Here is a 15,012-nt window from a genome sequence, read left to right as displayed (position 1 = left end):
TCCCCTCTGGTTCAGATTATTTCTAGATAGGTGAAGCAACTCATGTTTTATGTTGTCTTGTCACTATGGAATCTTGAAAACAGCAATCATATCCCCTATCTCTCACTTTTCCAGTGAGAATATACTGGATTTGCATAATCACTATTATAGTCCAATCCTTGCATCTACTCATTTATTGTAATTGCTCTCTTTATCATTTCAGTACAGCCATATTATTATGTCCTGTGGTGACAAGAACCTTAAGCACTGTTATAAATGCAGTTACATCATGACAAAGTGGACAGAATTACCATAGTACAAACTCATTGTTTTAATATGTTCCAATGTCTGATGTATTTTACTCACTTCCACTGGATATTGTTGCAGTAACTTCACCTGTTGCCAGTTAACACCCCACGAATCTTTACATTTCTCATGCCACGCTATGTCTCAGTTATGCATTAAAATATATTGATTAAATGGTGTAACCTCTTTAAATTGTTGCTTTGTAGAGCTGACTTGTAATGTATCATGTTGAATAAAACTATTTCAAAATTTGTTTTGAATTTACCCAACTTCAAGCAAAGGCTGTGCCCGTTCTTGAATGGACCTGAATTGAAATTACTGTCACCTATAAATTTGTAACTTTACAAGTTCCTCATTTGCAAAGAATTGCAAACTTAAAAACAAAACTTTGTAAAGTCCAGTTTTGATATTCATTGGTCTTACCATGAATACATTTTAATATATTACAGAATGATATTAGTTCAGACAATATAGAATCTGTGTGGTTAGAATTGAGAAATACTAATGGGGGCAAAAATCATTAGTGCAGGTGGTATATAGACCACCAAACTGTACTGGTGATGTTTGGGAGTGGTATTGAACACTAAGTCAGAGATGCATGCCATAAACAAATGTCTTTACTTATGGGTGACTTTAATCTGAATGTACATTAGAAGAATCAAATCTGTCACAATATGACAGTATAGGAATTCTTATAATGCATGCAGGATTGCTCTCTGGTTCGATATGTTGAGGAATCATCTGGAGAGCTGGTATCATGCAGTAAGAAAGAGATATTTGGTAGTTGTGAGAGATCCTTGGGGATAAGTGACCATAGTATGCTAGAATTCTTCTTCAAGATTGAGAATGAGGCAGTTGATTCTGACCCTAGGGTCCTAAATCTTAGTAAGGAAAACTACAATGGCATGAGGTGTTTGTTGGGTATGATAGACTGGGAAACATTACTGAAAAGAATGACAATGGATAGTCAAACAGCAAATGGGTGAACTACAGAAATTATTTGTTCCTCCCAGATTGCACACAGAATAGTGTCCAAATTGTGGGTAACAGAGAGAAGTTGAATATAGTATTAGACGCAAAAACAGTATACAATTTGGCATGAAAGAACAATAGACCCGAGTTTTGGGAACAGCTTTGAAGTCAGCAAAGGAGGACCAAAGGTTTGATTAAGAAGGGGAAGATAGAGTATGAGAGTAAGCTTGCAGGAAACATAAGAAATAACTGTAAAAGTTTCTGTAGGTATGTAAAGGAAAAAAGAGGTTAAAACTAATATAGGTCCATTATAGTCAGAAATGGAGGAATTTATAACAGGGAGCAAATAGATAACTGCTGAACTATGTTCATACTTTGCTTCTGCCTTCACAAAGGAGGACAGAAATAACATACTGGAAATGATGGAGAACACAGGGTTGAGTAAGAGGAGGAACTGAAGCAAAATCTGCATTAGTGGAGAAATTGATGGGGATTGAAGGCTGATAACTCCCCAGGCCCTAATAATCTACATTCCAGAGTACTTAAAGTAGCCCTAGAATTGGATTCACCTTCCAAGATTTCAGATTCTGGAACAGTTCTTATAGATTGAAGGGTAATTAATGTAATCCCACTATTTAGAAAGGATGGTGGAGAGAAGACAGGGAATTAGAGATCAGTGACTTTGAAGTTGGTCATGGAAAAAATACCAGAGTCCGTTATTAAGGATTTTGTAACAGTGCACTTAGCAAACAGAATCAGACGCAATCAGTATGGATTTACAGAATGGAAATTCTACTTGACAAATCTAGTGGAATTGCTCAAGGATGGAACTAGTCGAGTTGATTAGACGGAACCTGTGCATGTGGATTATTTGGACTTTTTGAAGGTTTTTGACAAAGTCCCATGTAAGAGATTAATGTGTGAAATTAAAGTCTGAACTTTTATTTTTGGATGGATACAGGATTAGTTAGAGATATGAAACAGTAAAAATAAATGTGTCTTTTACTTCTCATTTCACAACCATTCAAATAATAACCTGCCTTTCTGTTTTTGCTGCCAAAATGGATAACCTCACATTTATCCACACTATACTGCATCTGCTATGCATTTATTCACTCACTCAGACTATCCAAATCACATTGCAACACTTCTGCATTCTCCTCACAGGTTGCACTTCCACACAGCTTTGGTGTCATCAGCAAATTTTGAAATATTACGTTTAGTGCCTCATCTAAATCAGGCTATAGTGTTGAGCTCTACGATCAACTATGATAATATTGAAATTTTGAAATATTACATTTAGTTCCTCATCTAAATTATATATATATATATATATATATATAATATATATAGAATTACTGAGTCCTGCCGTACCCCACTAGTCACTGTCTCATATTCAGTAAAAGACCATGCAGAATTGTAACTTTGAGTAGTGCACCTGACATTCACAATGTTGTTAACTACTACAATGATATAAATGTTGCTGCTGACAATCCGTACTGTTAACTTTGATAATCAGTAAATGTGATAAAAAAGTTTACCAAGCTCTAGGTTTAATTTTGTAATTATAACTGAGCTGAGGCAATTTGTTTGAACTAGAAGACCTTGCAGTGGTAATGTTTGAACTGTTTCGTTTTCAACACCTGGACAATTTATGCAAAATGGTCAGGAACAATGTGCTAATGAGATGTGCCTTTTTTCCCCCTAATTGGGTGACATAAAGGTCAATAGAAAGTACCAAAGTTGAAAAAAGTGCAATTAGTGAAGTAATAGTGATCAAGCTATACTCAACTTTTGGTATTAAATGTGCCTATTATAGGAGGAAAGTGAAACATAAGATTACTCATCCACTCACTTGATCTTTCAAAAATGCTTACAAAGTATCAAGCAGATAGGAAGAGACCGCTTTTTTTTCCTTTTCCTTGTGCACATCCTCAGGCCAATTCTAATGCCCACCCTTTAGCTGAGCTGAGGTCAGTGACACCAGTGCAATCCATGGATTGAATATAGAGCCTTTCTGAACTGTTGGTTAATATGACCTGAGTTTGCCTACTGAAGTGGGATTCATTATTTATCAGATTTCAGTTTTAACAGTAAAATATGAATAAAAATGTAACCCTTCATATTTCGGAACAAAGTTGTTATGATGTGCCCGATATAGCAGACCACTAGGTAGGAATTGAACAATAATGCTTTTCTTAAGGTTTAAATGTGACTTACATCTGCGTAGGTGACAACCAGAGACCCAGATGGAACTTAAGCTCTTTTAAATTTGGTTGGTACTAGTATAGAGGGGAAATCTTTACCTTAAACTATTGTCCGTCCTAATGCAACAATTGATTAAGTGTCCAGTTTTAAGAATCAAGCAATTTGTCCCTAAGTTCTCACTCATTTATTTCTGAAAACTGTGACGTAGAATGTATCTCGAATCCTACAGATATGTTTGAACATGCCTCTCAAGTTACCAAGAACATGTATCGTTTAGCCTTTTAGCACTGTGATCAAGTGCAAGACTAGTATCTATAGTAAACTAATCCTCCAATATCACACTTCAAACAGGAAGTTATTACCTTCAGGAAGGAAACAGTTTAGATAATAAAATTGAGGGCATGGTAATTGTGTACTTCAGATTTAATTGAAACATCCTATTAAGTAATCTTTCCGTGTACATCTTGAAGATCTTGTGGAAGACAACATTTTGTCAGAAAAACATAGTGGAGCTAAGAAGTATCTCAATTATAATTTATAAGGTTACTTATGTTTGTACTTACGGACATGTTGGAGCATTGTCTTTTTTCTAAATTATTAAAGTCATATCCACATGAGGGTATAACGTCCAGAGGCCATGGACCACTGATAAGGCCTTGGGAAGATTTGGGTGACATCCGAGGAGTCTCAGGAGTTTACCTTAGATTATCTAATCCCTATGAGAATTTGCCTGACAATAGCAAGGGACTACATGATGTGATGTGCAATTATTTGCACAAACATTGTATTTTTCTTAGTTTCCATCTGTCTTTTCTGAATAAAAGGTAGTAATAATATGTAAATGTAGTTAAATAGCATCAGGCTTATTGGTTTTGATAATTCTAACATTTAAAAACATTCTGATTGTTCTGTTTCTTGATCCTATATGTTCCAAATGCAATACAAAATAACTGGGTTTAGAAAACCATGCAAGCTTGAAATTTAAAAAAGTTATATCTTCAGGTTTAAGTAGCCAGATTTTGAAATCTTTTCGGCAAGCTATAATGTTTCATTGATGTGTTTCACAACATTTTAAGATGTTCACCTGCACATCTGCCAATGTGGTATACTGCATCCGCTGTACCTGTTGTGGCTACCTCTACACTGGGGAAACCAAGCAGAGGCTTGGGGACCGCTTTGCAGAACACCTATGCTCGGTTCACAACAAACAACTGCACCTCCCAGTCGCAAACCATTTCAACTCCCCCTCGCATTCCTTAGATGACATGTCCATCTTGGGCCTCCTCCGGTGCCGCAACGATGCCACCCGAAGGTTGCAGGAACAGCAACTCATATTCCGCTTAGGAACCCTGCAACCCAATGGTATCAATGTGGATTTCACAATCTCCCCTCCCCCCACTGCATCCCAAAACCAGCCCATCTCGTCCCCGCCTCCCTAACCTGTTCTTCTTCTCACCTGTCCCCTCCTCCCACCTCAAGCCGCACCTCCATTTCCTACCTCCTAACCTCATCCTGCCCCCTTGACCTGTCCATCCTCCCCCGACTGACCTATCCCCTCCCTACCTCCCCACCTAAACTTAGCTCTACAAGCTCCATCCTGCCCCCTTTAACTTGTCTGTCTCCTCTCCACCTATCTTCTCCTCTATCCACCTTCGATCTGCACCTCCCTCTCCCTATTTATTTCAGAACCCTCTTCCCCATCCCCCTTTTCTGATGAAGGGTCTAGGCCCGAAACGTCAGCTTTTGTGCTCCTAAGAGACTACTAGGCCTGCTATGTTCATCCAACTCCACACTTTGTTATAAGGGTCTGTAGTTCCATTTTTACTCCAACTAAGAATATTGGAAGACGGAATATCAATGTGTTCTACCTGGTTGAAAGAGAGGAAAATAGAGATGACGTGGTTAACTTTTTTTTCCATAGGTTTATGTAAATGGAGAATGGGTTACAAACATTGGAGAAGGTGGCAGCTTTGGAGAGCTTGCTCTGATCTATGGCACACCAAGAGCCGCAACTGTCAAGGCCAAGACAGACCTCAAGCTGTGGGGAATTGACAGAGACAGCTACAGGCGCATTCTGATGGTCTGTCTTAAATTACTTCGCCATTTTTCATTTTGCTACAGTTTCAGGGATCTGTTGATAAAGAAAGATCATTCTAGTCTGAAGTCGAAAGTTGTTGTGAATAACAATTTTAATATTTTTCCAATTAATTCCTGACATGCAAAATTTAATCAACTTATAATTTTGGATGAGTGCAAAATATTTTGGATTTGCTTCATTATATTTATTTACAAACAACTTACCGGCCTCTAATATTATACTTGTGTTCAATGTTACCCAAACTTGGGCATCGTAAATAGAAAAAAAATGCACAATATAAAGAAAAGTTAGCTTGGTACCTGAAAAATTTTTGCTTGGTTTTGTGTAAAAATACATGTGAAACATTGATTGTGTAAGTTTCTATTGTTAAAAATTGAAGTCAATCCCTTCTAAATTATAACATAAACTCTGACATAAATTACAAGACTTTTCGCACTGTGAAGAGCTTTTTGTTATTGTTCTTTGGGGTTTGTTTGTTGCCTGTAATTGGGTAGTTTCAGATTTTTCATTTTTGTACAACCATGCCGTACCAGAAGACTATAAGGAATGTGAAAGCATTGAAATGAATTTATTGATAGAAGATGAAACAAATGAGTACTGAAAGCCATTTCTGTACAGAGAATAGTTCTTCTGGCAAAGCATAACAGTATTGATTTCTAATATCAATGGTGAAAGAATGATCATTTTTAGTGATGTAGTTTGTTAGTTCACCAGTTTTTCATGCAATTAAGTAGTTACATGCTTGTTTGTGCTTGGAAGATTTTAAACAGTAAATTATAAATTTGATCTATCGTCAATGGAAAACATCTGACAGAGGAGGGTATTTAGCCCAAAGGGCAAGAGAGAGAAAAACTACAAGAATTTTGAGCTTCTTCATTTTACTATCTAATAGAAAATTAGAGAAAGACAGTGGAGACTTGTTGGCATAAGTTAATGTTTCCTACCTCTTGGTTTAACAAATCCTTATTCAACTGAAGAGACAAAATAACTATTTTAGTATTAGCATCAGATTTCAAATGTGATTATTTTTCAACCCAGAGTTTTTAGAGGGCAAAGTAGAAGTGCATGCTGGAAAATATTTTCACATTCTGTGGGCTTTGATCCAGAGTTGAAAACTTGATACACATCATGTGAGGGAGTATTTAAACAGAAGTGGAGAATGCAGTTCCTGTTCTTTTTTGATACATTTTTAAGTCACTTCATGTATTGTTTGAAATTCCACCTTTAAAAATACTGTACATTCACATTTCCATTCATTAAAATTTGCTGGAGCTCCCAGAAGAACGTTCTTTCATTTTCTCCATTATTTTACAAAAAGAAAATTTGTGGAATGGATCAGTATCCATTGCCTTTGGGTAGCGTTATCCACGAACATCAGAAATATAAATGCTCTCATTATAGGGATAACTTCCTGCCTTTACATTTTCAGCAGGGAATGTCATCATTGAACTTGGACCTCAAACTGTATTTTCATGAAGCCATTCAATTAAGTGTACCAAAATGAATGATGCACCCGCCTTGATGTTGCCCATCAGGAATGAAAATTTGGAGGCTTATCCTTCACATCCTAAGTCCAAACTCATTTTTATTTTTGAACCTTTTAAATCAAATGCCTTCAAATTTGCAAACAATGCTTTCCTGGCTGTATGGCAATTGCTGCTAAGTCAGGTTACATTTAAAAACAATAATGTTTATTTATATAAATTGCTAAAGAGCAATGTTTTGTGGATTTTTCTCATGTATAACTCCATTATTATTATTCTAATCTAATGGATATTGCTATAATAGTAGATCATCTTGATCAGTGCATGATACCAGGAACTGGTATGTACAGCAACTTTAGACTGCCTTTAACATAATGGCCATTTTAATGCTGTGGAAAGCCAGCAGTAAACTTGGAAAGGAGAGCCGTTGGAACAGGTTATACCTGAAATTTTAGGCAAAGGAACGGATTCTGAAGTAGGTGACAGAGGTGGAGAAGGTTAATGACATTGGGCCCAAATGGAAGAGAGGAATGAGACCAAAGAATACAGAGACACATGGGGGACAGAAGAATAGATTAAAGGCTGGATGAATTTACAGAGATTGTTTAGGTAAAGCCATGCAGGGAGTTAAAGACAACAAAAAGGCTTTTAAATTTATGCCATTGGGTTTGTGGAATTGACGTAGATCAGCACAGATTGAGCAAGTTGAACGTGTTGCAATTTTCGAAAAATTGAACTGTATCGAGGGTGCAAGGTTGGAACCTGGCAAGGAAGGTGTTGTGGTAGTTAAGCCACAAGTGAAGACGTTGGAATAAAAATTTGTTGCTAGACCATTTTCACCTACCTCATGGAGGCTTTGGAGAGAAGGTACTTGCTGAATATTTTGTGGCTTATGCGAAGTGTAATTTGAAAGCTAGGCAGGAAAAGAATGGTGAGGGAAGTAATGTATTCTAATATTTTATACATTCTGTTGGATATATTAAAATTCAACATTAAATGAAAATAATCATTGTTTTAATTTCTTTGAGACTCCCAAGTATGGAACTAAAAATAATTAAATGCTGAACTATGCTTGATGTATGTGTTGTTCACAATAATAAACAATTTTGGAGATTTTCCTCTTGTGTAAAAGAGTTGTTGAACACAATACATTTAATTTATTAAAAATAATTAAGTTTGTGACCACATGGTCAATTCCTTTCTTCCATATAATTTTGGATCAGCATTATCACCTGTCATGTTTTTGTGGTATCTTTCCTCAGCCACCCTCCCTTGTTCAGAAAGCAGTACTAAAACCATTATAATAACCACATATGCACACAGGAGTATGTAGAATAACTTAAGGGTATTCAGGTTCAAAGGATGAGTACAACCTGTCTAACCTCATAAAATTTAAAATGTCAGTGCTGTGACACTTTGGTATACTGCTTTATCTCTTTTAGCCTTAGAAGCAGCCTGATGACATACCATGTTTTATGCATTAAGTAAGTAAAGGAAGCTTAGAACAAGTGAACCTTGTACAATCACTCATTTCTATTGTTTGGGGAAGATTTGCTGCCCTGTATGAATGAGTGTAATTGTTCAAATATACAATTACAGGTTAGCAGGGCTGCTAAGGTGGCTCGTAAGTCAAATTTTGTTTTATCACTTAGGATTCCAGATGTTTTGGGAGAATTGCATTCAGTGATCCCTTTGTTTTTGAATGAAAATAGAAAACGAGTTTATTTATAATTTACATATAGTATGCTATTCTTGATAATCAGGGCCATTAACAGTGATTGAATACATCAAGTTCAGTTTTTTCTATTGCATTTTGAGGATATTACTGTTTTGGCAAGGAGCTTTATTTCTGGAACACAGTTTATTTTTTGAATGTCTAGCAAGTGTTTTGAGATTGGCCTACATGTACTTGAATTGTTATTCATAATCTAAAATGTGTTAATTGAACACAATGAATACTACTTTTTTATATGGATGAGATAAACTTAAAATAAATTGAAAAGAAGTCAGGAGTAATTGACTGAATTTTTTCCTGTTAAAATGTTTGAATGAAATCAATTATGCAATGAAAACATAGCACTTTGGATAGTACTAAACTAGATGCACATTTATCCAGAGAGATCTGTCAGCTTTGAAAATACGCATTGTGTATTTCACGAAGTCTTGCTCGTGGCTTACATGCTACGTAGCACATGGATAGTTTTAACTACTGAAAAGAAAATAACTAACAGCTGCTGAAACAAATCAACTCAAATCAACTAACTTCCATATATTCTTTCTTTTTGATCAGGGTAGCACACTGAGAAAGCGGAAGATGTATGAGGAATTCCTGAGCAAGGTCTCCATTTTGGGTCAGTTGTCAACTGTGAAAATGCTGGTTATTGCCACACATGTAGTTTGTCTGGAGATAAGTCTTTGTTCATGCCTAAGTGTTTAACGCCAGGGCCAGAAAACACTGTCCTGTGACTGACGTTAAGTAGCCCTAATAGAACTGCACACAAAACTGCGAAGTGGCTGACAATTGGAAACTTTTCACTCAGTGACCACCATCAGTGGAATTTAGTGTCTGAACTCTAACCTGCAAGGTATTTAAATGATTCAAGTTAGAACATAAAGCATTACAGCACAGTACAGGCCCTTCGGCCCTCGATGTTGTGCCGACCTGTCATACCGATCTCAAGCCCATCTAACCTACACTATTCCATGTACGTCCATATGCTTATCCAATGACGACTTAAATGTACCTAAAGTTGGCGAATCTACTACCGTTGCAGGCAAAGCGTTTCATTCCCTGACTACTCTGAGTAAAGAAACTACCTCTGACATCTGTCCTATATCTTTCACCCCTCAATTTACAGCTATGCCCCCTCATGCTCGCCGTCACCATCCTAGGAAAAAGGCTCTCCCTATCCATCCTATCTAACCCTCTGATTATTTTATATGTTTCAATTAAGTCACCTCTCAACCTTCTCTCTAATGAAAATGCCTCAAGTCCCTCAGCCTTTCCTTGTAAGACCTTCCCTCCATACCAGGCAACATCCTAGTAAATCTCCTCTGCACCCTTTCCAAAGCTTCCACATTCTTCTTATAATGCGGTGACCAGAACTGTACACAATACTCCAAGTGCGGCCGCACCAGAGTTTTGTACAGCTTCACCATAACCTCTTGGTTCCCGAACTCGATCCCTCTATTAATAAAAGCTAAAACTCTGTATGCCGCCTTAACAGCCCTGTCAACCTGAGTGGCAACTTTCAAGGACCTGTGTACATGGACACCGAGATCTCTCTGCTCATCTACACTACTAAGAATCGTACCATTAGCCCAGTACTTTGCCTTCCGGTTACTCCTACCAAAGTGCATCACCTCACACTTGTCTGCATTAAACTCCATTTGCCAGCTCTGCAGCTTATCTATGTCTCTCTGCAACCTACAGCATCCTTCGTCACTATCCACAACTCCACCGACCTTAGTGTCGTCTGCAAATTTACTAACCCATCCTTCTACGCCCTCATCCAGGTCATTTATAAAAATGACAAACAGCAGTGAACCCAACGCTGACCCTTGCGGTACACCACTAGTAACTGGTCTCCAGGATGAACATTTCCCATCAACCACCACCCTCTGTCTTCTTTCAGCAAGCCAATTTCTGATCTAAACTGCTACATCTCCCACAATTCCATTCCTCTGCATTTTGTACAATAGACTACTGTGGGGAACCTTATCGAACGCCTTGCTGAAATCCATATACACCACATCAACTGGTTTACTCTCATCTACCTGTTTGGTCACCTTCTCAAAGAACTCATTAAGGTTTGTGAGGCATGACATTCCCTTCAGAAAACCGTGCTGACTATCCCTAATCAATTTATTCTTTTCTAGATGATTATAAATCCTATCCCTTATAACCTTTTCCAACACTTTACCAACAACTGAGGTAAGGCTCACTGGCCTATAATTACCAGGGTTGTCTCTACTCCCCTTCTTGAACAGGGGAATCACATTTGCTATCCTCCAGTCATCTGGCACTATTCCTGTCGACAATGATGAGTTAAAGATCAATGCCAAAGGCTTGGCAATCTCCTCCCTGGCTTCCCAGAGGATCCTAGGATAAATCCCATCCGGCTCAGGGGACTTATCTATCTTCACCCTCTGTAGGATTTCTAATACCTCTTCCTTGTGAACCTCGATCCCACCTAGTCTAGTAGCCTGTATCTCAGTATTCCCCTTGACAACATTGTCGTTTTCTAGAGTGAAAACTGTTGAAAAATATTCATTTAGCGCTTCCCCTATCTCCTCTGACTCCACACACAACCTACCACTACTATCCTTGATTGGCCCTAATCTTACTTTCGTCATTCTTTTATTCCTTAAATACCTATAGAAAGCCTTAGGGTTTACCCTGATCCTATCCGCCAACAACTTCTCATGTCTCCTCCTGGCTCTTCTGAGCTCTCTCTTTAGGTGTTTCCTGGCTACCTCGTAGCCCTCAAGTGCCCTAACTGACCCTTCACATCTCATCCTGACATAAGCCTTCTTTTTCCTCTTGACCAGAGATTCCACCTCCTTCGTAAACCACGGCTCCCGCGCTCTACAGCTTCCTCCCTGCCTGACAGGTACATACTTATCTAGGACACACAGGAGCTTTTTCTTGAATAAGCTCCACATTTCTAATGTGCCCATCCCCTGCAGTTTCCTTCCTATGCTCCCTAAATCTTGCCTAATCTCATCATAATTGCCTTTCCCCCAGCTATAACTCTTGCCCAGTGGTATACACCTATCCCTTTCCATCACTAAAGTAAACATAACAGAATCGCTATCACCAAAGTGCTCACCTACTTCCAAATCTAACACCTGGCCAGGCTCATTACCCAGTACCAAATCTAATGTGGCTTCGCCCCTTGTTGGCCTATCTACATACTGTGTCAGGAAGCCCTCCTGACAAAAACTGACCCATCTATAGTATTCGAACTATAGTGTTCCCAGTCAATATTTGGAACGTTGAAGTCCCCCATGACAACTACCCTGTCTCTCTCACTCCTTTCGAGAATCATCTTTGCTATCCTTTCTTTAATTCAAATAGATATTCATGTAATGGGGAGGCAAGGTGGCTCACAACGTCAGGCACCCAGTTTCTGTTCCACCCTCAAACGACTGCCAAGTGTGGAATTTGCACGTTTTTCCCGTGTCTGCATGGGGTTCCTCTGGGTGCTCAGTTTCCTCCCACAATCCAAAGATGTGCAAGTTAGGTGCATTAGCCACGGGAATTGAAGGGTACAGGGATAGGATACACGGATGGGTCTGAGTGGGATGCTGTTTGGAGGGTTGATGTGGACTCGATGTAAGGATTATATAATCTTATGTGGGAAGTTGGAAAGAAAGATTGTGTGGTAATTACTCTGTAACATCAGAGTCTGACTCATTATTTCACTTCATTAGCAAATGAGAATTTTTTTTCCCAGGATCATGGTAGTATAACCCTCTTGTGTATTTTCCCATAAGCTGAGCAAACTAGTAATAAAGAATGAGTGGGTCAGTGTTTAATCTTTTACTGGTTTAGTAATCCTGTCAGGCATTCTTGAAGATCAATTTAACTTCTTACTTAATGTTGTGTTTTGCTTTGATTATTCAGATACCAAGAAATTTGGACGTGTTCTTGTCCTTCAAAAATAAGAGGAACTCAAAAATGTAATCCCCAATGATAATTTCTATTGGAAAAATGCAACTTAAGGGTGGTGCAAGGGTTAGGTTTCAGTCTTTTGGCAAGGTAATAGCAACAGAAAATCTGCTTGGATTTACAGCAGATCTTTTAAAATAGGCCCTGGCAATCTATATAAAGTCATTGGGAAGTATTCTGAGTGTTCCAAGAAGGCGTCAGGTAAATAAAAGGTACCAAAGCCATGGTCTTTGTAGACCCAGAGGCCTGACCCTAATTACTTAAAGGCATGACCAATCCCCATGCCCTGAATGCCAAACTTCGGAATGTCATATGTCCAGCACAGTCTACTGAATGGACCAGGCCAGTAGTCTCAGTTTTAAAACCTGACAACTCGATCTCTCTCTGAGGAAATTGTAAGTTGAGGGCCAGCAGACCTTCCCGCCTAAACAGATATTCTATGCCATTGAAGACTTGTGTGCTAAGCTGGCTGGTGGGCACATACTTTACAAATTGTATATGAGCCATTCCTATCTCCACTGGAGCTGAAAGGACTGTATGACTACACTCTTTGGGGTGTATTCAGCTTGTGACATTTTTCAAAGGGTGATGGAAAACTGTCTCCAAAGGTGCCCAGACTGGCAGTCTTTCTGGATGAGACTCAGCTCGGGAGCTACTGCAAAGGAACATATGGAGAGTTTGAAGGAGGTTTTATAGTTTTTTTTCTGAGGCTTATATCTGGCTGAAAAGGGAAAAATCTGAATTCCAGGTAAATAAGGAAATATACCTCGGGAAGAGACTTGACAGGATGGATTACACCTTGTTGAAGAGAAGGTGAAGGCCATAAAAAGAGGCTCCGTCATCGAGGAACACAACAGAGTGAAGTCTTTTACGATACTATGAGAAATTCAAACCAATGCTTTCATTTTTTAAACCTTATTGATACCCTCGCAAAATGAGTTGATATGCACTGAATGGCCTCTACTATCTCTTACAACACCATAAAAATCTCTGTCGATCCTTTACTGTGTATGGTATACCTCTTGTCCTTGTCCTTGTAACAGATAACAGGACCTGATTTTCCAATGGGGAGTTTCTGACGTTTATAAAGACAAACCAAGTGAGGCACAGCACCCAACCACCTGTCTTCAAATAGTTTGGCTGAGTGGGGTCCAGGATTTCAAAAGTAGCATGACAAATCAAGCTGCAGATTCTTTGTCTGCCTAGCCTGTATGTTGCCTCTTCAACTAACGGAGAACACTGTATATGATGACAGGAGTAGCCTTGGTGGAACTATTAATGGGCTTATACCTTTGGAGTAAGCTTAGTCTGACTTCCCAAATTTGGCTGGCAAGATTTAATTAAAACAAGAAGCCTAAAAAAGGGCCACGATGGATATAGGCCAGACAGATTTTAAACCAGAAGATAAGGCCCATGTGAAGACTTGCTACAGTCAGCATTCTTTGTGCCAACTTGTGGTCATGAAATTCAGCCTACTGAAAGCTTGAGAGCCAGCCTTAAGGACTACGATGGCTCAGTCTCTGAGATGGAAACAAAGAAAATGACGGAAACTGAGTGGGAGGTTACCACTGAGGATAAGCCCTCTGCAGTGGCTCTTTAGTCTTCATGAATGAGATGCATGCCTACTTATTATGTTCCCCTTACCAGATCCAGAAAGCAACAGAAATGGGGCCATAAGCAAAATTATACAGGAGGCCTTATTGTCAGGGGAGCGAATTTGGAGAGGGAGGGATGTGATAACTTCTACAAAGCCCTTGGGGAATCACTAATCGATCTCTCTTCGGAGGTTGTTGAGTATGATTTCCCTTGGTAACAGGCAGTGGGGTGCCCAACTGGAACTCATTACCTGAGCACTTAAAAATAAGTAGAGCAAACCCAGTGGGCTTTGCTTGTAAATATTCAGTTGGCTACATGGGTGTTTTTACTGGTAGTGGTTATTAGTTAAAAGAAAATGCAAGAAAAAATGTCATGGCTGTTTTCATGGTAGGAAGGTCACTCATTTGTGTGTGATAACGCTTCTGGGTATAAGAGGAAAACAAAATCAAGCAGACCCAGATTCTCCCTTCAACTCCATTTTGACTTATTCGCTTTCCACTCTCTACCTCCCCCCGCCAACTTTAATAATATGCATTGCTCATAATGGGCTTGCTTGTTAATATTTAATTTACTACAGGTGATACGAGTGAGGTCAGTTTCCAGTGTTAAGTGGATTATGGCACAATTATGAATTATCTGACTTGTACAATCACATCATTCTCAAATAAAATTGATTTCAATGGACACTGATGCCT

General features: G+C 38.7%; 1 protein-coding gene across 1 annotated transcript in view; it reads left to right on the top strand.

Annotated features, from left to right (window-relative positions):
• The window catches only part of prkar1b (protein kinase, cAMP-dependent, regulatory, type I, beta), a 227,987-nt gene that overhangs the window by 170,327 nt on the left and 42,648 nt on the right, over positions 1 to 15,012 (top strand). The window contains exons 7-8 of the mRNA XM_048552442.2: positions 5,387 to 5,545; positions 9,338 to 9,398. Of these exons, the coding sequence (XP_048408399.1) occupies positions 5,387 to 5,545; positions 9,338 to 9,398 (220 nt within the window). The remainder of the gene's footprint in view (positions 1 to 5,386; positions 5,546 to 9,337; positions 9,399 to 15,012) is intronic.

The sequence above is a fragment of the Stegostoma tigrinum genome, chromosome 23 (genome assembly GCF_030684315.1).
Source record: "Stegostoma tigrinum isolate sSteTig4 chromosome 23, sSteTig4.hap1, whole genome shotgun sequence".
NCBI classification, from domain to species: domain Eukaryota; kingdom Metazoa; phylum Chordata; class Chondrichthyes; order Orectolobiformes; family Stegostomatidae; genus Stegostoma; species Stegostoma tigrinum.
This window is presented reverse-complemented; position numbering and strand designations above follow the sequence as displayed.